We start from the raw sequence: 26891 nt of genomic DNA, 5'->3' as shown, positions 1-26891 counted from the left end.
TTGCGACATTCACGTTAAACGTGTGTTTGCAAATGAGTCTCCTTGTTTACTTCCGGACACGTGGTGCGCGTTAGTCCAATGCGAAGTAGAACGTTGATACAAACACTTTATAGCTAGCAGACCTATTGAAATATCTATAGAACACATACTAAGATAATTGCGACCTGATGGCACGACGTGAAAGGAGCTCTTGATAGAGATGGGCGTATTTTTTTCAAGTCTAACATTAAGATAAATGGTAGGATGTCTCCTTTCATTTCGATTAACAGGTGGTTTGAAGTTTTGTTCAGTTTCTCTATGGGAAATACGATTAAAATTATTGTAAAAATGTCGCTCGATGATTCAATCAAATATGATGAGACATATTTTAAAAAGTAATCTGAAATGAACATGTTGTAACGCACAGATATTCAAGCACACTCATGAGTCGTAAACAGAAGTTGGTCCACTGTGCGTTCATGTTCCTCGCTGCATACGTGTGAACACGCACTTCCTGTCTGACAAGTTTCACCAGGTGTGTCACAGCACGAGTATCAACGTCTCCTGGTTCACTTTAACAGGCTAGTACGTCTGCGTATACAGGTGAGTGCATTTTCTCTGGACGGTGGTGGTTGGCGGCAGACGCACATACTTATTTTAATTTACTTACTAGACTATAAGTGCGTGGATGTCCGTGAGTTCACCTGTTTGCTCGGTAATCTCTGGATGAACCCGTCTCTTAGGCGCGTGCTGGCCGGCTTTGACTTGTGCAGCAACGAGAAACAATCCACCGCAGTTTTGAGAGAGGAAGAGGAACTCCAGCGCTTCTGTGACGGGAACTCTTGATTTCTCACAATTTTAACCCGGGAAAGGCACGCAGAAAAACAGCTATACGAAAGACAGTGGAAGAGGACACTCGCGTGGACGCGTAAAAGGCTGTTTTGGAAGGACAACGAGAGAGAGCAAAGCATTTGAGAATGTAAAATAACCCAGAGGACATTCTACTGCAGTTCGATCAATGGGTCTTGGATTCCAATGTGGAATTTCAGGTTCTGGGATGTACAAGATGTTGCTGTGCTTGTCAGCATCACATTATATATGTGTTACCTAGGTAAGCATTTCAACATAATTTAATTTGGACTTCTTCAGGAAGCTCGTGTATTTCATTTGTGTGGTAGATACTATGCCTATTTCCCAATCTGATAGTTGCTTAAGGCTGAATAGTTTCTGTACTTTCTGTACACTTTCATCTATTGGATTTCTGTACATCCTGGGACAGGTTTCCTTTTGTTTGGGGGTTCAAATATGTAAATGACAATGTGGGCTATATACAATTGGACAAATAGATGTGACACAGCACTCACAGATTTTTGTGTCTGAATACCCTCAGGTGGAATTCTTTACCGTAAGCAAATGCACCACTAGAAGAATCCACCCCCACAGAAACTCATGTGGAAATATTTGATGAGGGGCCAGAATAGACAGAAGCCCAATTGAAAGGCAGATTATGTGTGCCTCGGCTTGTTCAGCTGATTTCATTCCTGCAGCAACAGGCGTTTAATTTTATATTTAAAAGAATGTTCATAGCAATCATTTTATTGCTGTACGAGGGGTTCAATGTGAATGAGCCACCATTGGCCAGAAAAGGTAAAGGTTTGACCCAGAACAATCATTTATCTACCTGGCCATCATATCTTCATATGTATTCATTTGTTTTTCTTCTTCACACTTTGGAAGCTGGCGCCATCTCCATCCAGTCTCCACAGAGGAGCCTGACCAGGTCGGTGCAGGACGATGTGTTCTTTTCAGTTGACGTTACTTGCAATGGGGTACACACCATACAATGGACCTTTATGTCCGGAGCGGTGAGCCGCACCATCGGGACTTGGCAGCCGGGGGTGTACACCAACATAACAGTGGATTACTTGAGCAGAGTCCAGTCCTTCGACAATGGCTCGATGGGCCTGTCGGACTTGCGGCTGCAGGATGCCGGATACTACGTGGTTACTGTCGCAGAACGCGGAGGAAGCAGCCAGGACGCTGGCTTCGTCCTCAAAGTGAACGGTGAGTGGGCCTGGGCCTCTGCAAATAAACGAGGTACACTTTTAGTAAAAACCTAATGTAACCGCACATCGTTACCTTTGCTCTCAAACCGCAACGGGGAGGAGTGAGCAGAGGGGAATTCAGTCATTTGCAATCTGCAACCACACCGCCTGATGCCCCAGAGTCCTACGCAATGTCACTTAATGAAAGTCGGTAAAGCTTGATTTCACTCTTACACCTGCTACATACGGCTGTCTGACTTTAATCAGGCCTTGCTCAACAGCCTTGTGGTAACACTGGTCGGAATGGCAAGTGTCCCGGCCCAGGTTTCCCTCACTTATCTGCGGATATGACAAGCGAATTTCATTTCCAGCTCTGATGTGGCCGTTAAGCAAGGCCCTCAACCCCAGCTGCTCCCGTGGCAGCAGGTCAGGCCCTGGCTGCACTCGGACACATTCGTGATGATACTCCGGCATCTGTAGTCAAAGTGCCTTGGAAATCCTCAGATCAAGCTGCGTTTATCATAGTTAATGAACAACCTCAACAGGATTTTTGTGTTTTGTTATAAACGGATGACACGTGAAAATAGCAATGTGTATGAACTATAAAATTCTGTTTTGGTCACTAAACGATAAGGATCAGGACATTGTTACATTACATTACATTACAGGTCATTTAGCAGACGCTTTTATCCAGAGCGACTTACATTACACTTTAAACCCATGGTGGCTTTTTCACATTTTTTGCCCAGGGAGCAATTAGGGGTTAGGTGTCTTGCTCAGGGACACTTCGACATGGAACATGGGGCAGCCTGGAATCGAACCACCAACCTTGTGCTTCCCAGCATACCTTCTCTAACCCCTAGCACTAGTGCTGTGCCCAAAGCTGTTTTTCTTTTTTGTGAAAATAAATGTGTGTCCTTGTCCTCCAGAGGTCCTGTACGAGGACCTCCAGTACCTGGCAGTCTCTGCCTTAGCACTGGCCTGTTTGGCCGGCCTTCTCATGCTGGCCATGTGGCTGCTGGACAGGGCCTACAGGAAGATAGTCGCATGGAGACGCAGAAAACAGATGCCAGGTAAGACAAGGTTGAAAAAAAAAAAACTTGTATAAATTATTTTTTTAATGTAAGTAATAAATTGTAGATGGTGATATCTAGAAGATAAACATGTTACCCTATACATTTTTAGTATCTCCCCATGAATAGACGCATCTCTGGTAGACTTTCCCCATTAACAAACTCTCACAAGTAAAATATGCGATGACACATACAACTATACTACATGTTGCGTAAAATGTGGCTTGACGGGCGTGAATGTGGGTCAAGGTTGTGAAGAGAGGCGAAGAATGGGTGTGTCTGAGAACAAAGGTCTGCAGTTCTATTTTTGCTTCTCTACATCAGCGCATTGTGTTAAGTGTAATCCTTTCTTTCATGCAGAGACCGATGCAACAGAGCTGCAGCCTCTCTGATGGACGTCTGACAGGAAGACGCGTCAACACGTGGAATGGACGGCTACATGAATTTCTTCCTTTTTTAGCTTACAAAGTTCTTAAAATACAGTGAGATGGTTTGCCAAGACGTTTACATTTGTATTGAATACACATGCTTTTACAGCAAACTGCTGGTGACACTGGATGGAATGTGAATATATCACTCATGACACTGGGGAAAATAAATAATGTATTTACTGTCTTTGTAAAACGAATTTCCTGATTTCTTAGCATATGGATTCTTCAGAGTGTTAATCATTAAGAAAGTTGAGCTTCAGTCCAATGGTTCTTTGAGATTAAGGATGTCAGTTTATCAAAAACGTTCTAGTCAGACTAGAAATAAAAAAATATTTGAGGACTACATAAACATATCCCTCACAAAAAATACCAATCAACCTGGGAGCCCTTAGAAATTCAAATCCCTATTGTAATGATGCTATGACAAATCAGCACAAATACATACAGACGTTATGTTTTAATTTGTCAATAACAGGCAATAGACACACTATTGGAGGTGGAAAGGGGGCTATAGAAGCATTCAGAAAAGTGTGAAGGATGGAAACATAAGTTTCAACAACAAAGCCGTTGTCATGGGAAGTCCTGTACAAAATTATTCTCTACAAAAAAAAGTTATGCTATGTGTTTAGTTGTCCAGTTTCCGGCCACTCGGCTGGATACAAACCACGGCTTTGTTGGGTAAGGAGTCCGTAGACTGACCGGGTCTACGGACAGGGAGTCAGCGCAGCCATGAGGAGCTCCATCTTGTAGACAAAGTTTCGTCCCTCCATCTTGCTCCAGTGGACCTCTTTGCTTGGGCCCCTGAGGTGGCTCCACTTGGCGTCCTGGATGACGTCGCTCTTGGGCAGCTCCTTGGTTTGGCTGCGGGGAAACTGGACAAGGACTTTGCACCCACTCTCTGGGCCGTTACGCACTGCAACAACCAAACAGATACACACAGACGATAAATCAGTGATCGGCTCCTGTTAACACATTCACACTTTTGGGGTCCATGAGTTCATAAGGACAGTCTGTGTGCCAACATATCTCCATGCCAGATAACATTCATTCCAAATATTGATGTAATGCATTGCAGGAGTTGTTTATGTGGGAAGTGTGTTTGCCTTCTTAATGATCCCTTAACTTGTATCAAGCGGTTTGTCTGATCAATGACCGATATCTTTTCAATTTTGTAGTTGAGACTGGGTGTTGCAATGCAACGGTTTCTACCCTAGTTTTGGGGAAAAAAGGTGTGGAACAGTTAACTCAAAAATGCAACAGATCTTGATGCAATGCAGGATTTCCCATTTGGATTTTTAGTGACACTGGTCTCACCGGAGATGGCATACTCTCCATTGGGAGAGGCGACGGTGACGGCGGAGGCATTCCCGATGCTCTCCACCGGGCCCAGGCCCACATGGTTACTGAAGCTCAGAACATGCCAGCCCATCACTTTGGCCAGCTGCTGGACTGCGTGTACCTGATGCTGCGACATCTGTGAATCAAAGACATACCAGTGTGAAAATATTGCATTCAAAGCAGTTCTCAAATAAAATTATGCAATTACTGTCAGCTAAATATAATTTGAAGAATAAAAAGTAAAATAAATAAAAGGTATAGCAATAAAGTGTTTCCGGTCAGTGTTTTACTATTATACGTATGATATTTCTGGATCAATATTACTTCAGCGTCAATGTCTTTGTTGCATTTTACAGCTCTAGATGTTTTTAACCCCTTTATAACCTTTTGGCTAGTTAAATCTACATCAATATATCATATTCTATAAGATCATCTCATGTTTATAGTGTCTCTGTCCTGTGAAAATCACATATTGCTAAAAAGAATAAACAAAGCCTGTTTTCAGCTTTGCCATGATGCTTTTGCCAGCTGATGTAAGAGGCTTTTTAAAGTTTTCAGTATTCAGCTGAAGAAGTAGGAGGATTTTCTAAACAAAGTTTATCACATTCTACATGTACACATCAGAATATACGTGGTGTTCACTGGACAGGAAGGGAATGAAAAAAATCCCAAAATAAATTATTTACCTCTCAGGTCCAGAAGAGCACAAGTAATAAGTAGCTTAAAATGAAAAAGTACAGTACAAGTACCTTGAACTTCTACTTAAGTACTATTTATCACAAGCACAAGTGCAGTATCTGTGATACCTGTGAGAGGAGAAAGTCCTGCAGTTCCTGTTCCTGGTGTGACAGCGTGACGACACGACCATCTCTGTGCACCACCCTGATCTGCTCCACCCCAATGTTCAGCTGCAGCTGAATGGACCTGAGGGCGCAAAACATGTCAAGCCAGAATGAGGGACTAAGGAAAACAAACAAGAAACATCATAGTTTTTTGCTGCCTGACTTTCATATCCATGCAAGAGTCTGTCGACATTATTTCCAGTTCAGTAAACTGAAGGAAAACAAGGACAATACATTGAAGATATGATTTTCCTCTGATCACAATTCCTAGCTTTTAATCTACATCATTTGAAATGTCGTTAAAGAGCCTACAGATGCCAACAACAGCTCATTAATACGTTTGCAGATTCTCACCTGTATTTCCCCACATTGAGTCCTACTTCATCCTTCCCTCGTGTCCCCCACTTACTTGCAGATCTGCTCGTAGCCCTGAGAGGTGATGAGCACCTTGACGCTGGACTCGAACACGTCGTTGATATTGGACCAGTGAGCTTGAATCTGTGGGTCCTCAATGCGGCTGGCCAGGCTGTCGATGGTCCGCGCCGTCCTGGGGATCGCAAACACGAGGTAAGTGATACAAATAACAACTAATACGAGGCTTCACTCTGCATAGTCGAAATATTGTGAATTATTCTGCTTTCTTTAGATAAAACTATGATGAGCGAACAGAAGGGGCAGCACCTTCTGGTCGAACGTGGAATTGCAACAATTCAGAGGCCTGTTTGGAAATTTCGGATCATGTAGATGTAGCAATGTTTGGTTACTGCAACGAGGCAAATATGACTCATTGGCACTACATCGAGTCATCTCAATGCAAACCGTGGCATTATAACCCCAACGGCCCTGCCCGGATTTACATACAGTACTTCTACCGGTACTTGCATAGTAGGAAGTTTGTAAGCTCCTAACATTATTGTAGTTTTGTGACACAATGACATAGCTGATCATATCTGTCTTCAAATTCAAACCATAGCCGGCACAGTTTAAGTTACCTGCTGCGTAGGAAGATGTGTTTGGCTTGTTTGATGATCTTCTCGAGAAGCCCCTCATTGTGCTGCAAGCTGGTGATTTCGGCCTTGTCGTAGGCCATCGGCCCCGCGAGGCGCATGCGTTTGTGCCCAAAGGGCGCGCTGGCGGGATGCGGCATCACCACTGAGCTCAGCTGCTGCTTGTGAAACTGTAACCGAAACCGGAGATGAATTAGTACAGACTTCTACTGCAAAATTATACTGTGCTCCAAAACCTCACTGGTGACGTTATTCATAGAACAATAGCACAGAAATGTCAAAACAAAGCAAGTATTCTGTGTATATTATATGATCATTTTATCCTGTGTGTAAAAAATTTCCGTCGAGCCCAGAAACACATTCATCCCTGAGGAGTAAAGGACACCAGTAAAGGATATTAGAAGCAGATACATACGGTATTTGATATTTCAGTTTCAAAAAATCCCAGTAGGATATAATAGCTGTTATTTGTCTTCACACAATCCATGACAAAAATAAAGATTATGACTTTCCTTTTTTTACAAAAAAAAAAGAAAGAAAAGAATAGGCACCGTGCTTCAAATCTATTTTGGCTCCTCGATTCTTCTTCTATATCTGCAAAAACACTTTACGAAGTAAAGGGAGTGAGTTCACACAGTGTTTCACCTCTCTCATCATTTGATGCAGATTGTGTTCCAGTACGTAAAGGTGGTCATCCGGTTTGGGTTTATCTGGAGTCGCCCGGTGGTTCTTCTTCTCTCCCGTGGAGTGGCACAGTGAGATGGATAGCTGCAGACCTGAAAGACAACAAAAACAGCCTCAGTATGTTTGTTTTTTATGCCTCCTTATTAAATAAATCACAGCCAAATCCAGAGACCAGAAGATGAAATCTGTTCCAAAGTAATTCAAATGTAAATATCGGGACAATATTGTTACTCTGGATGAACCACTACTGTAAAAACAGCTCTTCCCATAGCATTATTTTTTATTTTATTCCTTATGCACTGTTGTCTTGTCATCCATTGTCGTACTGTCTGCTGTTACGCACCAACCACCAAGTCAAATTCCTTGTATATCTGCCATATTATGGCAATAAAGGTTTCCTGATTTCTGATTCCGGTCATTTATTTATCGTCTTTTGCAATATTTTTTTCACAATAGAGCAAGGGCTTTTAAGCAGCTGTAGGTTGAAAATAAACAGTTCATTGACCTTTATCAGGTTACCTGATCACGCAGTCTTGCGGTCCTGGAATAATCTTTTATTCCATATCAAACACATGTCATTCGTCCACTTTTAAAATATGGTATGGCAACTCAGAATTATTAAAAAGTAGCAAAGGATTATAGTGAACTTTTTTTCTTAAATATGCTACGTACACGTCATGCTCACTAAAGCATGGCAGGAGCCTTCTGACCTGGGAATGGCTGGGAGATGATCTGGTTTTTTACAACAATGTGAGGGATCTGGGATTTAATCTGGACAGCCTCCCTGGACAGCTGGGCGAAGATCTCCTTACACAGCAGAACGTTCTGAGCCGCCTCTAGCTTCACATGCCACTGTTGGGTACCTGGACGGAAACAAAGGAGAGAGGACAGCGAAGAGATCAGGGGAATGTTCGATATGAGGTACAATTACTTTTCTAAAGGCAAAGAGAAGTTTACCGCCTATCCGAAGACGAGCAATGTCACGTCAGTGAGAATTGGTTCTCAATGGATTTTACCTGGTTAAATAAATGTCAAATACATAAATAAAAAGTGAACATGGAAACGTACCAGCTTTGGTTTTTGGCGGCCTGCGGAACAAGGTCACGGTTCCCAGATCACCGATGTCTGGAGCTTGCTTCTGGATGGATACCTGAAGACATAAACACCCCTTGATTGCCATGCAGTGGACAATTTAACAAGTCAAAACACACATATCTTTATAGTCGTGGAATGTGTCTGGTGGTTTCCCTCTCACTTTGATATAAGCAGATCCCTCCAAATCACTGGGGATCTGGACATCAAGGGGACAGTAGTCCTCTGGGAGCTTTTTGTCCAGATCAAGGTCTGTGTTCTTGATCACCTCAAACGTGCCATGGTGTGGAAACAGGGATCCTGCACAGGTAAGCAGGCAAAACATGTTTAGCTTGGGAGACACCAGTTTACACAATTGACTGGACGCTTTAGAGGCCTTCTTACCTGCGCTTCGGTAGCTGAGGTCTCCCAGGATCTTGTCTCCCACTTTGCGGAGCTTCCACTGGGAACGGAGTCGCAGCAGCTCGGAATTGAAGTCTCTCTGCCTCCTGTTCTCCATGTTCTCTGCCACGGACTTGCTGAGCTTCTCCGCTCCCTTCAGCAGGAGCTGTGCTGCTGTGCCCAATGATTTCTTCTTACTGATCAGCTGGAACACCTGGGGGGTCTGATTGAGGGCAAGAAATGAAAGCGTTATGAATATAATCTGGATTGTTTTAGTGTAAGTTTCATTGTTTTGGGAATTTTGGCCATCAATATGACTGAACATGATCCACAGCCCTTACAGTAAGCGGTTTCCTGTAGGTAGTAATTCGTTGGAAGGAGAATATTTCCCAGATGAAACTACGTACAACATGGTCTGTGGATTTTCTTGACAAACCTCATCAAGATATCTGGAATTGCTGTTTTTTTAATATATATATACCCAATTGCCATATGGTCCAATAATATTGGGGAGAAGGCCGACATCTCTCCAGCTGATATCTCCAGCACTGTGCAAGTGATAGTAGTGACTCGGTACTTTACCTTTCCAGCTGTTGGATCCTGAGACACTGGGTCTAAGGCCATGTACTTCTTTTCCTTCACCACACTTAGCACGTCGTGGAGCACACACATCTCGGTCAGGGCACTGCGCAGGTTGTTACGCACTGAATCCCAGGGCCAAAGAGACGGCTGAAACTTCACTGTGCCTGTGTGAGAGAACCGCTAATCAGAGCAGGGAGGACAAAATCCATATGACTTGTATTATACAAATATATTTTATTTTGAATCCATACACCTGGGTCGGCGTCATGGTGACTAGAGTATTAAAACATGGATGGTGTTTTAGAAACTATAGTTATTTAACTTATTATTATATTTTATTTAAATATGTTTTATTATGTTAATTCTACCATAAGAAGGTCTGACTTGATATTGATGTGAAAGTCCTTAACTCTTTTCATTAAATTGACACATCCACTTCGACGAGGGCCATGCAGCTGAAATACCTTTATCTAAATAGTAACATCAGTGGTGGATAAATCCTAGTGGGTCCAGACAGCTTGACATAACTCTGATCAGGCTGTAGACACGCTCTTGAGCACACATTACCTTCCTCTTCCTCCGGCTCCTGCTTGGTCCACTCACGGTCCCTTGGTTTGCCGTCAATTCCATCTTCCTCAGAGTCAGATCCCTGACTGAAATCAATTCTTTGTGCCAACTTTGCCAAGTTCTGGGACATGGAAAGAGGGGGGACGTATGTTTCTGTTCCATCCAGGGCCACTTCCTGCACCTGCTTCTCACAGGTAGACTCAATGCTGACCCTCACCGCTGGTCCACCAGACATGATGACAAGGCTGACGAGAGGACAAGCCGCAAGATTCAACCATTTAAACGAAGACACAATGGAGTACAGTCATCTGCTCAGTGCATCTCTGCAGGGTTGACGACACACATACACATCATAAAATGATGACTATAAAAAAGAGAAAACGAATAATTTGGAAAACATGACCGTAATAATTATGTTTGGAATACAGGTATTTATACAGTATTTTACTTGAAGTGAAGTATTTACAGTGTGGTATGATCACTTTTACTTAAGTAAAGGATGTAAAAAAAATGGTCCCGCTGCTGCTGTCTTCTATCTTTGCTTCATAATAGCCGCGTACTGTTATTTAAATCGGCTGCACTAATATCAACGTTAACGTTAGCTGCGTTCAATTGTTTATGTCTGCTCCTAGCTAGCGAAACTAGCTAGCATTAGCTCCTTGCTGGTCTCAAAGGATACCTCGCAGAACCGTAGCTCAAAATGAATGCTCAAATTACACTTATTTTAGTATATAACTCACCGTTGGTGTACAATAGTCCCCACTTGCTCAAACGGTTATTCACTGGAGTCGTGGACTACTTTCCAGGAACGAAGTGTGAGTCTTCTCTCCACACCAGCTCGACTGCGCTCCCCTGGGGAGAAGCTAACGGCTTTAACAATGTAACCGTTGCAGCTCTGAGTGCTTAATGTTATTTACTTTCATGTCGTTTGATTTTAAGATATCATATTTATTTAGGTTACTATAATATAGGCAGGATATATCATTTTATCCCCACACAAAATGGGTAGGAACCATGTTTGGTCAGTAGTAGAAAAAGGGGATTTTTGGTCATCACGGAACGGGTCCGGCGGGCAGTTTAAACCCACCGGATGTGACGTGTGGGATAAAAACGTTCTCTTTTTTCGTTGTGTTGACATGGATTTTTGGTCTTAAACAAAACGCATCGGGTTGATTTCATCTTTGTTCGGTAACGTTTCTATAGTAAGCACGATTTTTTTTTAAGTGTAAAGCCATAATGTATAAGTTGTGATGTCTGCAGCGCTATGAAGCTAATTCTAACTAGCCATGCGCTAACATAATTACTAGCATTACCTGCTTTTTTGCAAATGGCCACGGGCAATGTTTGAGGAAAATGAAGAGAAAAGTTGCCAAATTAAGACTAAGTCCCAACGAAGAGGCTCGTTTAATCCGAGAGGAACATGAACGGCGGAGGAAATTACGAATACAACAGGTAAGCTAACGTTAATAGCAAGTGTTCCGAACGGAACAGTTTGAAACTTGAGCCAGACTACAAAATGTTCTTTTCACTCGTAAATGGATACAGGCCGCGTTCCCCCACATAGAACCATGACTATCTAAAGTATGTGTACACGAACAAGGAATCTAATAAACGTGTGCATATGTTTGTGTATATATCATAATCTGTTCTCTCTTTAAATTTCCCTCATTAAAATAACCAGAATTTAAGAAATCTGGCAGTAAAGAGATCAAAAGACAAATTCCAATGTTTACTATTTGAGAAGAGTTTGGTTTGCCAGTTCTCCTGTTGTTGTTGTGTTAGTGCTGTGATATGTTACAACATGAAGGCAGTGAACATCAAATATTTCCCTAACATGTCCCTTTTCTTCACTGTTGGCATTTGGCATTTTTGCCTGTAGTCTTTGGCCTAAACCATTCTTTACTAAATTTGCAGTTTTTGGTTGACTTTTAATGAAAGACACCTCTGTGTGGAGATCATAATATGCTTTTGTTTATAAGACTACATATGTATGTACATTTTTGCACTGACTTCCAGGTGCGGGAGCAGCAGAGGTACATCTCACTGCAGATCCGTCGAGAGGTTGAGCAGAGACGGCAGCGAGAGCTGGAGCAGCTGGAGAAGCAGCTGAGGGACGACTGGGAGCAACAGCAGAGGGAGAAGCTCCAAGCACTGCAGAGGCTCTACCAGGAGAGCCTCCAGCTGGTCGGTCAGGGACACAGAAGTGCAAAAGAAAATGTAAGGTTCATTTGGAGACCCCAAAAGGGAAATTAACGAACAAACAAGGAACAGCTGAAACTAAACAATACGGTGACATTTCCTTTTGTCTTTCTTTTTATTTGCACAAGGAGCCTGACTTGGAAGCCATAGCTCAGAGGGAGGAAGAAAATCATGTCAAAGCAGAGGAGCGTTATCGGGAAGCCCTCAAGGAGCTCAAATCACAGCGGCTTAAAGAGGACGAGAGGCAAAACCGGTAAGCAGCTTCCTTAAACATTTGCCTCAAAGATGTATAAAGCTGCTGGAAATAAGTCAGAACAATAAGTATTTTCATTTGCTTGCCTGTAGATGCATCAATGCCAGGAAGAAGGCGCTGCAGGCAGAGAAGGAAAGATCAGCAAAAGTGGCCAGCCTCCCACTGCTTCCCCCAAACCCCATTCAGGTGCCCTATGAGTGGTAGTAATGACACCATTCACTGTTTGCAGACAAGTTAGCCGGCTGACCTTTTTACTTAAGAGTAAGAATTAGGGTGGCATATTGTAATCTAGTGATTCAGTACAGAAATGTGGCGCGTATCTGTTCTCTGATTATACATGTTTTTACTTAGGCTTGATATCTCTGTTCATCCTCCCAACACACAATTAAGCTTTGCCCCCAATCTGTCCTGTCCCACTTGCAAAGTAAAACACACACTTTTCAAGTTGCACGCCTCAGGTTCTGAGTGGAGCGGAGGTAACTTTGGCTTCTGTTGTTCCCGCAGAGCATAGATTCCAAGAAGCTGTGTGTAGTGAAGAAGTCTGACGTGAGCGCCTTTGCCACGACGCACTACCACATGCCTGAGCACACAGTAGACAGAGAGGCTGACACAAAGCAGGTGATCCCTCCCGTCATTGCATGCACTTAAACCAGGGGTGTGCTTGTCCTGCTTCCTTTCAGTTGTCTAATCTGTGCTTGCGCCTACAGCCGAATGCCCATGAGGGAGCTGAGCTGGAGGTGAGGAGATTGCAGGACTTGGAGAGGGAGGAAAGGCGAAAGCGAGAGGAGCAGCTTGAGAAGGCTCGTCTGAGAGGGAACGAGGCGCTGAAGAGGGAACATCTTGTCCAGGTACAACTGACCAGCTATCTGAATGAGCAGATAGACACAAAAATGTGTATCTGAGAGAGGCAATCCCTGGCAAACCTGAACACAGCTCTCGTTTTGGGTATACCCCGTACTCCCGCAGCACTTCCCATGGTATCTCTTGGGGAGATCCGGTCACACACCTTCTCCAGGTCAATAGAACACATGTAGAGAAGATCAACATACTGGCACGCGCCCTGTCAAGTCATCCTAAAAAATGATTCGGTACTAGGATAAACCCCATAAGAAGTAGATAATAGTGTTAATATTTTCTGCTGATGCCAGAAAAAGTAAGTGTGGGATTGTTTACTTTTATTTAAAAAATTTAAACCTCATCAGAATGAGTAATTACACTTCTATACGAGGTGGGGGCCTTTTGTCTTTCGTTTTTACTGTATTATTTTTTCTTGGTTCCCTTCAGGATCGTGAGCGCTTGTTTGTTGAACTGGAGCACATGCAGCAGACAGACCTTCTGAGGAGGAGGCAGCAGGTGTCCCAGATGCCTCCTCAGATCTTCCAGCCTCTCCTAAAGAGACAGGAGACGAGGGAGGACTTCCAAAGGGAGATGGAGTTTGCCTTTGAGGACATGTACACCGGAGAGAGGAGTAAGAGCACTTCAGAGCGTGATTCCTATGTAGTAGAGGGGGGGCACTCTGGACAATACAGTTTCTCAAATCGTCATTGCGCTGAGCTTTGTTTGCGTATTTGCGTAGCCGATTGAACTCCGATCTTCAGTGGGGCAAAGCACAAAAAGCCACAGTTGTAATGGAGCCTTGTTATACCTCCACTGTGTCTCATCCCAGGGGTCAAAGGTGACGTAGTGGTGCAGCTGGTACCCGAGCCTTTGCCAGCTTTGTCCACAAGCAGCCACGACCAAGAGCTGGACGTCTCACTGGATGAAATTGCCTCACAAAGAGGAGCAGCAACACAACATGATGCTGAGCGGGAATCCGGCAGCACAGAGCTGGAATTATCTGATGAAGGTGGGTTAGAAACACCAGATACTCATAACATCTGTATTGATTCATTTTCTATGGATTGTCATAAAATGTGTTTAAAAAGCCCATTTGAATGATTAATACATAGCATAGTTTTCGGCAATAGATAATATGAATTTATGTAAATGATCCATTGAAGAACCAGACCAGGCAGTTACACAGACAGATTTGCCTCAGGTTTTTTTTTTTTCTTCTGTCCTCGCAGTGCAGTCCACCAAACCTGCTCCCAGACGGGCTTTGAAGAAGCTCCTGGATCGCATCAGGAGCCAGAAGAACCAGTGGACTGACAATGGCAGTAGCGGCTCCGCAGCCGAGTCCCTGACCGCCACCGCCATTCAGATCCCAGAGCAGGACACGACCATCAACACAGGCTCTCTGAGCAGCGAGGAGAAGAGCCTGCTGCTGCCCACAGAGCTCCCTGAGCCGGCCGACGCGGCGCCGGGTAAGTCGGCCACTGTCACCAACTGCAGTAGGATGCATCAAGGGCTGAGAACAGTGCGATTTGATTACAATAATAGATAACAACCTATTTTGATGCGGCCTGTTGATTCGTCAGGGAGCGGGGGTCCAGAAAGAAAAGTTTATTGATAAATCATTGCTATCCTAAATGCGCTCACATTTTAAACCTAAAGATTGTTGATTTAATGTATCAATGTTCACAGTGGTGAAATGCATTATGTACATTTACTCAATTTCTAATTTCTGCTTTATACTTTTTCTGTGCGATACCTCAGTGGGAAACATTGTAGTTTTGGCTCCGCTATATTTATCTTATTTTACATTGCTGTATCTGATTAATAATACAAAATATAATCAACTAATGAATAAAGTAATTAAAATTAACCGCAACTTAACCAGCTGCAACATTAATGTATCAATAATTATGATCCAATAAGCTTATTTACATTATTCTGAAATAATTTATTTACATTATTCTGAAAATTATTCTGGCAATTTGCTTGATCAGTTATCCTGACTTTATGGTTGGAAGCTCGCTTAAAAGGGAAAGAAAAATGTAATATTATGTTCTATGCCGTCTACTACTAGAGAACTGGTTAATAGCACTTGTTTTTGTTTTGGGGGTTTTATTTATTCTTATCAAATTTGAGATACCCTTCTGTTTTTTGTTTTCTAATATAAATCCCATTGCAGAAAAACGCTTATTATTAATTTAGTTGTCTTGAGTTAAAAATAATTTTGTGTTTTTTCTGTATATAATTGGACCAGCGCCGGAAACAACGGAGCAGTCAACTGCCGCAGATCCTCCACTTCCTGATTCACTTGCAAGCAGAGTCCGAGAGTTTGAAGACGGCCGAAAGAGAAGGGTACGTGTGGATTCCTGTGATGGAAGGGCAGAACTTACTTTTAAACATGGTACATTTGGGCAGCATCAGGTGACCACACAGGTTGGAAGTCAGTCTGTATTCATTTTGTAAAGAATCCAAAATCTGATTTGGTGGTTATCCGAGTGGCTCTGGACCTACATAAACACACCTACATATTCTTCTCTTGAGTTGTCTGCAGTCTCAAAATGCATTAGTATGGTCTTTAGTTTGATGCCCGGTTTTGGAGCCGGTTTTAACAATGTTTTTATTCAATAAAGAAAAATGAAGTTGAGCAGGATCTCTGCTGACTGTCAATTCCTGTCGAGAAGGGTGATTCTCTGAAGAATGTGTTTCACTATCTGGTCTGAATTTGTCCCCTGCTTGCTCAGATATTCCTTTTCACCCCATCAGCTATCTGTTAGATTTGCTGTTTTAAGACTTTTTTTTCTTTTTCTTTCAGGCAGAGGAACTTGACCGAGAGAAGCAGCAGCAGGTGGTTTTGCTCCAGGAGCTGGAGGTGCAGAAAGCCAAATTGGAGCAGATGCTGCTCGAGGCTCAGCAGGAGAGGGAAGACCTAAAGGCTGTTGTGACCCAGGACGAACCCGTCAACCCACCGGAAGTACCTGTCCATGAGCAGGACGTTACTCCTGTCACTCCTGGAATAGCCACTGAGGTAGGCTTCTCAATATTCCTTGTGATTGCCAGTATCCTTCAGGATACCTGTGGTCAGTGTGGAATAATAGCTGCTTCTGCACTCTACAGCTGGTGCCTTCTGCAGGTAAAGATGACCACTCCAGAAGGATCAAAGAGTACCAACAGCGGCTGCTGGAACAAAACAAGTGTGTTTTTTTTAAAACCTGTAATGAAGCCAATGTATTCTTCAGAGGATCAACGTATAAGTTGCAAAAGATTCTAGAGGCTGTGATAAAACCACCGTTGTTTCATTTCTAGGATTCACCAGAGATCAGTGGAGGTGGCCCGCCACCGCCTGGAGGAATACCAGCGAGCTCTACGCATTCGTTACAACATGAACGCCGGGTCATTGCCACCGGCCACCGGCTTTGCTCATCTCCCAGCTCCCCCACAGCTCCCTACGGCCCCTGCAGCACCTGGATTCTTCCACGCCAGACCACTAAGCCCCGCGGAAGTTCCCACGAGAGAGTCCGACATGTTGGTTCCGCCATCAGGACTTCCCGGCTCCAGGCTGCTTCCGCCGTCGTCTGCGGTTGGATGTCTTTCGAACGACCCTAGGAGCCGGAGACCAGATGTCACCGCCTGGCTGACTGATAACATAATGGAGAGAGTGACGGAGCACCTTCCAGAGAGGGTGAGACCTTCCTCTGAGTCACCGCCTCACCATTTGTTCCCAATGTGTCGGTCGGCCTACATCCCGACGCCGATCCCGTCTGATCCCGTCCGGGCCATCAGCCCGCGCATCACGGTGAGAGGCCCTGTGTCGCATGGCTCCCTGCCACCCGGGTCCCCGTGCTCCGGGGAGGAGGCCGACAGCAACATGGAGAGGCAGAGACGACAGCTGCTGGAGGTGAAGAGACGGGCACTGGAGCAGAAGGAGGCTGTCGCGCTGCAGCAGAGACGGCAAGAAGAGGAGAGGCAGAGACGGGAACAACAGCAACGTGGACAGGAAGCGGAGATGGAGCAGATGAGAAGGCAAAAGGAGACGCTGCAGGCTCTGATTCATACTGAAGAACCAGTGATTGAGGTAACAATTATCACCCTGGTGTTCTGGTTGCATTAGAGTAGACCAATCGGTTACCTATTTGTGGCTGTTCCAACTCATTGAGCTCAGTTAAGAATTGTTAGAATAAGTCTCCTGATGCATTCCCTTCACCCACAGCTTGTTCCAGAGCCCGCCGGTGAAGTTGTGGTTCCAGAGGACATCGGCCAGACCCGCCTTAAGCTACTGGCGTCCCTGCTGAGAGCTATAGAGGAGTCCAATGGAGGAACTTTAGCTCACTTAGAGGACCCAGAGGAGAAAGAACACTCCCCTCAGCAAAAGCCATCTGAAAGTGGTGAGAATGGAAATCTCTTTCCACCTTATTTTGTTTTATAATTTGAATCCTCCCAAAAGTGCGACATTGTCCCTTTTCATAGGTACTAATTATCAATTAATTTGCCAGTGTTCTATTACATTCCAATACATTTAAACATCTTTCTTTTAATGAGATTTTATTTTTCCATTCAGAGTTCATCTGTCGGAGTGATGTTCCTGCGGGACCTTCCCCAGTGTCAGTCTTCCCTGCTGGACTGCACCCTCCACCCAGAGTAGCGAAGCCCCCAGTGACCCGCTTCAGGCTGTGCGCCGGGGAGATGATGATGGAGCAACACGAGCTCAGTGCTATTCAAGAGGTGGAGACACCGGTCGACTCTAGCCAAGTCGCAGGTGAGCTTAGATCCAGCATCACACGCCCACACCCCGTGACGAGCTTTTGAGAGTTGATTGTCATTCGATTGGATTCTCTGTGTTTCCGACCTACAGGCCCGGAGGATAGTGGGATAGTCCCCTCACAGGCTCTGAGCCGGGACTGGCAGGAGGATTTGAAATCGTCCACGTCCTCTGAGAGGACCGTGCAGGCACCCTCTTGGTCCAGCAGTGGGCAGCGGACGGCTGATCGATCCACTGTCTCTGGGACGAGCTCAGGAGGAACCTGGAGAGAGAGGCTGCTGACGGGGGCGTCTCCAGAGTCCTCTGGGTCTGGTACGTAGAGGGCAGGTGAAGAGATTAAGACTACGGAAGGAAAATGTTTCAGTATTTGATTAGAAAAACAAGCCATTTCCTCTCTGTTGGAACGCTGATTCCAGACTCAGTCCTGAGGGTGATCTCACCGCTTTCCTCCGACTCTGGGAGAGGAGCCGACTACTCTGGTCCCGCGGTCACAAGCAGCAGACCCTCTGCCGAGGTAACGCTTCCTGCCTTTGAGGTTTCTTCTTCTTTCAAGTCGTACACCTCGTGGCAAATGGAGACTGATCCGAAAGTTACAAGAGAAGGAACAGTTCTGACTAAAATACAGGCATCCGTCTAACATTTCTGTCAGTGTCACGCACCCGGGACGTGGAGTGAATGATGATTATGTTGTTGTTGTTTCTGTCCACAGAGCGATGATGTGAATTTACCAAACCTAAAGTGTATTTGATAAAAAATACATTTCATGATGGTTTCTACACTTGAACTGAGCTCTTTCTCTTTTACTTGTTTTCTCTTTTACTCGTCTTCTCTTTTACCCTCTCTCTTTTCCTGTCTTACTCGTTCGTTCTCTTTTGTATGTGGAGCGATGATGTGAATCTACCTAGACCCAAAGTGTATTTTATAAAAATACATTTCATGATGGTTTCTACACTTGAACTGAGCTCTCACTCTTTTTTCTCTTTCACTTGTTTTCTTTCTTTTACTCTTCCATCGTGTGTGTGTGTGTGTGTGTGTGTGTGTGGGGCGATGATGTGCATCTACCTGGACCCTAAGTGTATTTGATAGAAATACATTGCATGAGGGCTTCTACACTTGAACTGAGCTCAGTGAGTTTGTGTTCATGTACGCGTGTCCCTTTTTAACAATTATTATGTGTGCATGTGTCAGTCTGCACATAGGCCTCTTGATTCTGACTCCTCCACCACCATCTCCACCGGCAGCTACATCACCACGGATCCTGAGCTCAATGTTGATGCTGGTGAGGAACTGCGGGGACGTGGCTCGCTTTTTGTTTTGTGGTTGATCAAGAAACTCTTTACTGTTGGCTTACTGATCTGGTTCGATGAGTCTAAATAGAAAGCATTATTTGGTGACCTGTTGTAATTTGCTTCAATTTTTTTATGAAGCTGCCCTGATTTGTATCACTTTTTTATGGGCATAGTTCAGATGTTTTTCAAACAGGGTTGTATGAGGCACTTGTAAATAGTCTGTGTGTTATCTCATGGTTGTAGAAACCTTGGCATGCTTTAACGTGCAAGTACAAATACGCAAAAGCGTTAGTACTTTGGGCCCTAAAGTACTAACTAGTACTTTATTCCTAATAAGTACTAACTAGTACTTTAGGCCCTAAAGTACTAACGTAAAGTCTAGTGCTCTAGATGTTACTGTTACGTTTCTAAATTGCAATTTGACGTGTGTCCAATCTACAGCAGTACATTTCTTTGATCCTGTGCTGGTGCTCCATCTACTGTAGCACACTGACTCTAGACAAGTACCTCATACTCTACATTTAAAAAAATCTTTCAATCAAATTTAAGCCTAATGAGATGCTCTACACGTGATCCATACGCTGTACAAACCAGCCTAAATACATATTCCTCTTGTTCTCCCACACCTCTTCCATAGATAAATCCCCATCGCTCAGACATTGTGCTGAGCCAGGACGGGGAGGATATTCACTCCATATCTCATCGCCGTCCGCTCACAGCTCCTGTATCATCGACAGCTCGGCCGCAAGCCGTTCTGGTCTGGCTGTGGACTCTCTGTTTAACGACAGCAGCATCCAGCATATTATAGACAAATACACCAGGGAGCTAAACATCTCCCTCAGCGCTGCTGGCCGAACCACAGGTAATACGATGCGTTTCAAGGCTTCTGTCACTCTCATTCTCAGCATGACAGATATCAGCATGCTAGTGTTGGCTGCGTTGCCTTCTGAATATTTGAATGAATGCTTCATCCTACTACGTCTGCTTGTGGTGGGGTTTGAAACATTTGGAAATGACAACGCGCAGGCCAGCCTGCATTTGCATGTGTGCACCGAGCTATGATCTACCTCGACATAAAGTATTAGGGGCAGTATAAAATACATTCCATGAGGGCTTCTACACTTGAACTGAGCTCAGTGAGTGATCAGTATCTGCAATGGCCTTTGTTCCCCAATATATATGTGAAAGGTATCAAAATTTGTCATGGCAACCAATGTGTTTTATTTTGAATAGGCCAAATTTACTGGCAGCACATGATTTCTTTTAACCTAAAGTCTGCGTCTTGTTTTCTCTCTCTCTCTCGTTGGTCTGCAGATAGCGAAGGCTCGTACACGGAGCAACCAGCCTCTTCGGTGTCACAGCAGACTTTGGCTGGAGTCACGGAGAGGAGAGGGGAGGATGAAAGCTCTTATTCCCGCCGGTCTCTTCCATCAGACACAGAGGAAGTTCAGAAGCGAGGCCTGGTCAGTGATTCACAACCCACAACAGATCCGATCCTGGAGCACTTCTCGGGAGAGGACCCGTCAATCGCTGAGTACCAGGATCAGGACTCTTTTAGACCTCTGATTGGCCAGCTGGCGGACCAGTCGTCCTGCCTCGCCGCCGAGCAGAGGGACTCAGCCATGCAGCTGCTGGTCGGTCTACCGTCCGCTCACTCCTCCATGATTTGTCAGCTACCAGGCCCGTCGGCTTCGGTGAGCTTTGATCAAGGCAGATGGGATTCCACGTTGAGCCGCATGATCAGTCGACTCTCCCATCAGCCCAGCTCCCACTGGCCGAGCGGCGGGCAGGACTTTTACGCCGACTACCTGACTGGTCGGGTGGCATCGGAGCAGGCGACCACGGGGCTGGATGGAGGTCCGGAGGAGAGCCAGATGAGGCCGCTGGTTGTGGAGCAGGATGAGTCTTCTGGCCAGCACAGCGAAAGCTCCGGTGTGTGTGTGTGTGTGTGTGTGTGTGTGTGTGTGTGTGTGTGTGTGTGTGTGTGTGTGTGTGTGTGTGTGTGTGTGTGTGTGTGTGTGTGTGTGTGTGTGTGTGTGTGTGTGTGTGTGTGTGTGTGTGTGTGTGTGTGTGTGTGTGTGTGTGTGTGTGTGTGTGTGTGTGTGTGTGTGTGGCAATTGAAGGGCGGAGGGTTGCGAGGTCTCAAATTGCTAATAAACGAAAGACCAGACTGCACCTTTTCAAAATAGTAATTTTATGACGGCTATTTATCATCTTTACAATGTTTTATTGATAAACCATTAATGATGAACAGATGACTCATCGATGCACACAGTTTCATAAAATCGAATTAACTCTGTTAAATCTACTTCCTTAGGCTGATTACTATTTTGTAGATATATTTAAGCTTAGTCTGATTCAAACCTCCATTCATGAGATATTATGTTTCTGTGAATTTTGCTTACCACGTGCTTGTTAATATTTATTAACATTTGGAAGCTGTTCTCTTTTTAATCCTACTTACAAAAGGATCTTTGTCTCCTTTATGTTGTTGCTAAGAAGCTAAAACAAAACTATTGAGATGCAGAGGGTAGACCTCTCTGACATTGGTCTGGATAAAATCCAACTTTATGGCAGAAGAATCCCAGCTTTTAAACTGCAATGCATGTCCGTCCTAATCAAATTCCTCTGCTCGCGGTGCGAGTTTGTCATCAACCACTCTGCTGTTTTTGTAGATGAAAGGACACACGTGGATCTTGGTGTCTCAACGGAGGCCGGTGTGCCGTCCTACCCGGTGTTTCCTCCTGAACCCTCGTCACACGGTGCCTCGGCCCCTGCTGAGCATCCACATCCCCAGACAGCGCAGGACCAATCGATGTCAATGGACCTGGGCCCAGAGAGGACTGAAGGTGAGGGCAAAAAATATTCACGGAATTACAGTGAATTGTTGAAAAATGTTGTTGTGTCTTTGTTGGAGGGCACCAAGCACCTCCTTTTCAGAGGCCTCTAACTTTCTATTAGTTAACATTGTTTAATTTTTTTAGAAAGGCCCTGCGCTCCCCAGGAGCCGGTCAGTGACTCGCTATACTGACATTCATATCTATCACCCTCTTCACCATTTCCAGACTCTGACTCCTTCCACCCAATGCTGGCTGAGATCACCCACAACGAAACTGCAGACCCCTCCATGATCTTCCACCTGCCCGAACACAATGTGCCTACGTCCCCTGAGGGGCAGCCGGCCAGCGGGGAACATGCCGTTTCCACGTCTTCTGAGGATTTTGAAACCAACGCCGATGAGTCCGAGGCGTCACCCGAACGCCTCAGAGCGGAGGAGCCGTCGAGCTGCGTGGAAGCTTTGCAGGATTCCTTCTCTCCGCTGATCGCCTCCCAGTGCCGTCCCCACGAGTCCGTCCTCGTGCTGTTCCCAGACACCAGGACAGACGCAGAGCCAGCGGCTTTGCTCTCGTCACGTTTAACGGTGTGTGACGATCCACCGAACGTGGACATAATGGAGGGAGCGGATGCAGACAGAAACCACGTCTGTCCTTTGTTAGATAAACTATTGGTACGATGTTTTCTTGCTCACTAAATCAGACACTAACTAAAAGCAACGCCCAAAGATGCAACGCCTGAGAATTGTCCTGTTGCGCTTCAGCTGCAGGATGTTAATTGAAGATGCATAGGTCAAAGTTTATATTGGAACATGTTGAGTTTTTACGCTTTCTTTAGAACTTGTTTGCAATGTCATATTTTTAACATGTCTGTTGTTCCTCAGGAAGCTGCTGGTGAGAAGGGGATCCTAGAGCAGTCAGAGATAACACTAGTGAGCCTGACCGACACCACGCTGCAGGACCAAGAGACAATTGTCCCTGAGGAAGAGGAAAAGAATGAAGACAAACACCGTGAGGAAGTAGAGGAAAAGGGACAGCAAGCTCAAGAGACCGAGGTGACTGACTTTATTTGTTTTTGACTTCAGCAGGCAAGGCAAATGTATTTGTAAATCACATTAGAACAAGGCAATGTTTAAAGTGCTGCATGCGGGACCAGGGTAGGTATGAAGCTGGGAGAGTGGGTAAAGTGGGAAAAGTAAAAATGCAAAATCTTGTCGCGCCATCTTTCTTTGGAACTAAGACCATGGTGTTACACCGCTCCTCGATACCTCAATTATGCCTAAAAACAGCATCACTTCTACTTTTTTTTAAGTACATCGGACATCCTTTAACCACAATTTTGGGTTTCGGCAGTTTAGTACAACGAGGAGTTTCTTTTAAAAGGTGAAAAGTGAGTGAGTTTAAAGCAGAGCAAGGGAACCTCTTTCTTTCATTTCCGTGCAAGAGTTCGAACAGAGAGAAACCTGTTGATGCCTGAGGGGCCTCTCTTCAAGCTAAAGGCAAGTACCTTAACCGTGGGAAGCCCCAACCTTGCAAAGAATTGCACCAAACACAAAGCAATTAATTTTGCCTTGACAGTTTTCAGGGGAAGGACTTTTGGTTATCTGGTAACATAGTCTGTTATTACCAACATGAAGCGATTTCTTGACTTGCTCCTTTCTACAGGGCCCACAATCTTCATACTCCACTGCCCAAATGTAGTGGCATAAGTTAGGGGAACCTCAGCAGGATAACTGGCTGTGACAGCTTTTGCAATACTGGTCCACATCAGCTCGTAGACTCGGCTGGTAGAAATATTTGTTAAAGCTTTTGTGTTTCCTACCCAGGGTATATAAGCATCAGTTCTCTTGCAGATTTAGGTAGCATTAGCTGTTTGACTGACCCTTGCTTGTGATACAATATCCCATTTTTTTCAGTAATATCTTCTTTGATCACTTCACGTCCTCCTTCTCCAGGACATTTAAGTAAAAACCCATTCAAATGATAAACAAGAATAACATTTTCAGTGCAGTTGATGAAATAAGCAGTACCAGTAAAACAAACTGAATACTGCTTCTCCATGTTTGGTTCTGGGAACAGAAGCCGCGTGTCCTGAGGTTGGGAGGGTTCATAAGGTCTGTCAGAAATGTATTTTTAACCTACACCATTTAGTGCTTTAACCAACAATTCTTCTTTGGAAAAGGACGCCAGTGGTGCAGCTGTAGTGTTCTGACTGACCTTTTACACCTGTGAACAAACCATTGCAATAGTCCAGTCTAGTCCACTCTTAAGTTTTTCCCAATCCTGTTGAGAAAAGCGCTCTGTCCGCTTAGAACCTTAAGAAGAGCAGTTTCATTACTGTGGTGCTGTCCAAAGCCTGACTGGAAGACACCAAAACCGTTATTTACAGCCAGAAGTTGTTATGCTGTAGAAAAACTTTTTAAATTGTTTTACTTATGCGGGGGTGGGTGGGGGTATTTTTTTTGGAGTGGCTTAATAATAGCATTTGTTAGGAACAGGCGTCTTTCTATACTCAGAAACCTCTGCTCTTCTAGGGGTCTACATCCACGTTGTTACGGGCTGGGACCCCAGAAGACGAGAAGAACCCATATCCAGGTAAAAACAGGTCAACTGAATTTATCTGCATATTTCATATCAGGAACAACGATCAACATACTCGAACAGATTTAATTAAAAGCCGTAATGCATGGCCACATTTACCAAACGAATAAGGTGCAGCAATTAATCTCTTCCTATTGTCCCTCAAACTTTGACCAAATACAGAGAAACAATTGTGTTTTCAGTTCATGACTTGCTTACAGCTGTTCTAGCAAGACAATGGTGGCAAGATCAAAAGCATATGTCTTCTGTTATTGTTTTTTTTCCGGTACGTTTTGTATTCTTTCCATTCATGCTGTGAAATAGCCAAGGTGGGATGTTACTTACCAGCTCTAAAAAATTGTGAATTCACCTTAAAAACTCGTTGGCTGTAGAGACTCAAGACAATATATACTTAAGTTTTAGTTCTTGCGTCCCTTCTTTTCTTTGCCTCCAAATGTGTTAGTTTGAGTCAATGTTTAGGATGGAGATTATGGTAGTTTTTGTGTTTTATTGTTTATCAACTGACTGACGATGCTCAGGGAGTTCTTTCAGCGGGTAGAGGTACAAGTCGGTCTGGAGCTAGCTGGTTACTATGCTCTTTTTGTGAAAAACGTCATCTCCCTAGATCCAGTGAAGCTCCTGGAATTTCAGTGGGGTCCCGGCAAAGACCTGCAGGAGGTCCACCAGCAGAAGCGCAGAGCGCTGCTCCAGAGATCGTCCCGCAGGGTGGAGGAGATCAAGGTCAAAGTCAACGCTAAGGAATCTAAACCAGCCCCCAGTAAGGCAAAGACGAAATCCGAAACGCATCGTCCGATAAACGCCAAGTCAAAGGGGGGACCTGCAGAGCCGCATCGTACCACTAAGATCCAGCAGAAAAGGTCCCCGCTTCCCCCTCCAGGTATCCCACACTTCACATCACTTCAACCCTTTTTGAGATCGATTGATATAGATATTTTTATTACCTCCAAAAAAGTAACTAGGTTTTATGAAGGTGACTTGATGTACATCCTGAAGTCCGCTGAAACCTTAAGTGATACTGTTCTCACATGCTGTATGACCTAGTACTTTAATTTATATGTATATAGATAGCGGCTCTTTGCAGGTAGCGAACTGGAAAATAATAAGACTTATGAAATGGTTATCTGATAGATGGTGGTTGTAGTGGAATTAATATTTCATAACAATTGTTTGCTGCACTGTAAAGGAATGGCCAATCTCTTACCTGAAGTATATGCCAAGGTTTGGTGATTTCAATTGGTTAAATCATTTTGGTTTTGGCTTTTGATTGAAAAAGTAATGACCCGTTCAGTTTCATCTGAAGACAAACAAAAACAAGACTTGCTATAGTTTCTTTCTGTTCCCTCAGCGAGCGATAGCAGGCCTAACGAGGTGAAGAGCAGCACATCGGAGCAAAGGAAACGGGATGTTTCTGAGATGCACCAGAGAACTCAAAGGTATTATCAGCCGGTTTTAACCTTTAGTCTACGGAGGAGGAAATGTTGCTTATACTACTTTTACGTCTAATTTTATATTTTTAAGAGCTGAAGGTATAATTGATAATTACCTCAACTACATGCCCACAAAAAGCTCATTGACACAAAGGAGTTCATTTGGAGTCGTTTCCAAACACCAACGGACGACATGTTATACCTTTTCAAACGTAAAATGGGATTTATCTCATTTGATCAAAAACCATACGAGGGCGTTTGATATCTGTATGTATTGTGTGTTGCTGCAGACTGTATGAGCAGCTGGAGGAGGTGAAGCATCAGAAAGCCGTCAGGAACAGACTGCAGGCTTATGAAGCTAACCGACTGAAGGCCAAAGAGTTCCACAAGGTAATGCTCTTAAATTATGAGTGTTTGAGAAAATGGGTTTTATAAATACTATGCTTCTTACAGAATTGCGAGCATAAACCTGTAGTTTTATTCACCTGGAGATCCTTTGCTTATCTCTTCACAGAAAACCTTACAGAAGCTTCGTGCCAAGCAGACTCCGTAGCGATTCTGAACATGTCTTTATGTTTGTAAAGTTTTTATAAAGTATTTTAACTTATTTAAGTTCCCTTTCTTGCACATTTTTAAACTTTCAGATTAGTTTAAGAATAAACATTCATGAAGTAGAT

The 26891-nt window shown here is 44.2% G+C and overlaps 3 protein-coding genes across 8 annotated transcripts; 2 read left to right on the top strand and 1 right to left on the bottom strand.

The window, feature by feature from the left end:
- Positions 1-77: 77 nt before the first annotated feature.
- vstm5 (V-set and transmembrane domain containing 5) lies at positions 78-3721 on the top strand. 2 transcript variants are annotated; one of them, XM_040174803.2, is made up of 6 exons: positions 78-238; positions 407-582; positions 723-1090; positions 1717-2043; positions 2954-3097; positions 3458-3721. In XM_040174803.2, the coding sequence occupies exons 3-6, from the start codon at positions 1015-1017 to the stop codon at positions 3487-3489; spliced, it is 579 nt and encodes a 192-aa protein (XP_040030737.1). In that variant the 5' UTR covers positions 78-238; positions 407-582; positions 723-1014; the 3' UTR covers positions 3490-3721. The 2 variants fall into 2 exon arrangements, with proteins under 2 accessions (XP_040030737.1, XP_040030730.1); XM_040174796.2 differs by lacking the exons at positions 78-238; positions 407-582; positions 723-1090 and having other exon boundaries at positions 1403-2043.
- Positions 3722-3970: 249 nt separating this feature from the next.
- On the bottom strand, positions 3971-11118 carry med17 (mediator complex subunit 17). Of its 2 annotated transcripts, none has more exons than XR_013451621.1 (13): positions 10762-11075; positions 10022-10266; positions 9455-9618; positions 8876-9095; positions 8655-8791; positions 8468-8549; positions 8110-8262; positions 7361-7491; positions 6701-6885; positions 6118-6255; positions 5553-5790; positions 4843-5002; positions 3971-4441 (listed from the first exon to the last, which is right to left on the bottom strand). XR_013451621.1 is itself a non-coding variant. In XM_040174735.2 (13 exons), the coding sequence occupies exons 2-13, from the start codon at positions 10254-10256 to the stop codon at positions 4233-4235; spliced, it is 1932 nt and encodes a 643-aa protein (XP_040030669.1). In that variant the 5' UTR covers positions 10257-10266; positions 10762-11118; the 3' UTR covers positions 3971-4232. The 2 variants fall into 2 exon arrangements, 1 of the variants encoding a protein (XP_040030669.1); XM_040174735.2 differs by having other exon boundaries at positions 5673-5790; positions 10762-11118.
- On the top strand, positions 11107-26890 carry cep295 (centrosomal protein 295). Of its 4 annotated transcripts, none has more exons than XM_078085344.1 (28): positions 11107-11473; positions 12038-12238; positions 12349-12473; positions 12566-12659; positions 12978-13091; positions 13181-13321; positions 13758-13941; positions 14140-14319; positions 14540-14776; positions 15562-15659; positions 16120-16332; positions 16422-16498; positions 16611-17370; positions 17515-17689; positions 17863-18060; positions 18157-18375; positions 18480-18577; positions 19252-19342; positions 19990-20214; positions 20667-21284; positions 22028-22201; positions 22418-22773; positions 23071-23241; positions 24721-24781; positions 25392-25664; positions 26133-26220; positions 26505-26604; positions 26729-26890. In XM_078085344.1, the coding sequence occupies exons 1-28, from the start codon at positions 11375-11377 to the stop codon at positions 26765-26767; spliced, it is 5409 nt and encodes a 1802-aa protein (XP_077941470.1). In that variant the 5' UTR covers positions 11107-11374; the 3' UTR covers positions 26768-26890. The 4 variants fall into 4 exon arrangements, with proteins under 4 accessions (XP_077941470.1, XP_040030601.2, XP_040030611.2 ...); XM_040174667.2 differs by having other exon boundaries at positions 22418-22860; XM_040174677.2 differs by having other exon boundaries at positions 16611-17379.
- Position 26891: the final 1 nt, after the last annotated feature.

Source organism: Gasterosteus aculeatus, chromosome 1, assembly GCF_964276395.1.
Source record: "Gasterosteus aculeatus chromosome 1, fGasAcu3.hap1.1, whole genome shotgun sequence".
NCBI classification, from domain to species: Eukaryota; Metazoa; Chordata; class Actinopteri; order Perciformes; family Gasterosteidae; genus Gasterosteus; species Gasterosteus aculeatus.
Note: the sequence above shows the minus strand (reverse complement) of the source record. Positions and strands in the feature narration are given on the sequence as shown.

Coding starts and splice junctions, on each gene's coding strand:
- vstm5 (XM_040174796.2), top strand. CDS start 1,557: ATGTTCATAGCAATCATTTTATTGCTGTACGAGGGGTTCAATGTGAAT. Junction 2,044..2,953: donor CTTCGTCCTCAAAGTGAACG/GTGAGTGGGCCT, acceptor CTTGTCCTCCAG/AGGTCCTGTACGAGGACCTC. Junction 3,098..3,457: donor ACGCAGAAAACAGATGCCAG/GTAAGACAAGGT, acceptor TCTTTCATGCAG/AGACCGATGCAACAGAGCTG.
- cep295 (XM_040174661.2), top strand. CDS start 11,375: ATGAAGAGAAAAGTTGCCAAATTAAGACTAAGTCCCAACGAAGAGGCT. Junction 15,660..16,119: donor AAGACGGCCGAAAGAGAAGG/GTACGTGTGGAT, acceptor TTTTTCTTTCAG/GCAGAGGAACTTGACCGAGA. Junction 17,380..17,514: donor CTGAAGAACCAGTGATTGAG/GTAACAATTATC, acceptor CTTCACCCACAG/CTTGTTCCAGAGCCCGCCGG.
- med17 (XM_040174735.2), bottom strand. CDS start 10,256: ATGTCTGGTGGACCAGCGGTGAGGGTCAGCATTGAGTCTACCTGTGAG. Junction 9,096..9,454: donor AGGATCCAACAGCTGGAAAG/GTAAAGTACCGA, acceptor GCCCTCAATCAG/ACCCCCCAGGTGTTCCAGCT. Junction 6,256..6,700: donor CACATCTTCCTACGCAGCAG/GTAACTTAAACT, acceptor TGCGATCCCCAG/GACGGCGCGGACCATCGACA.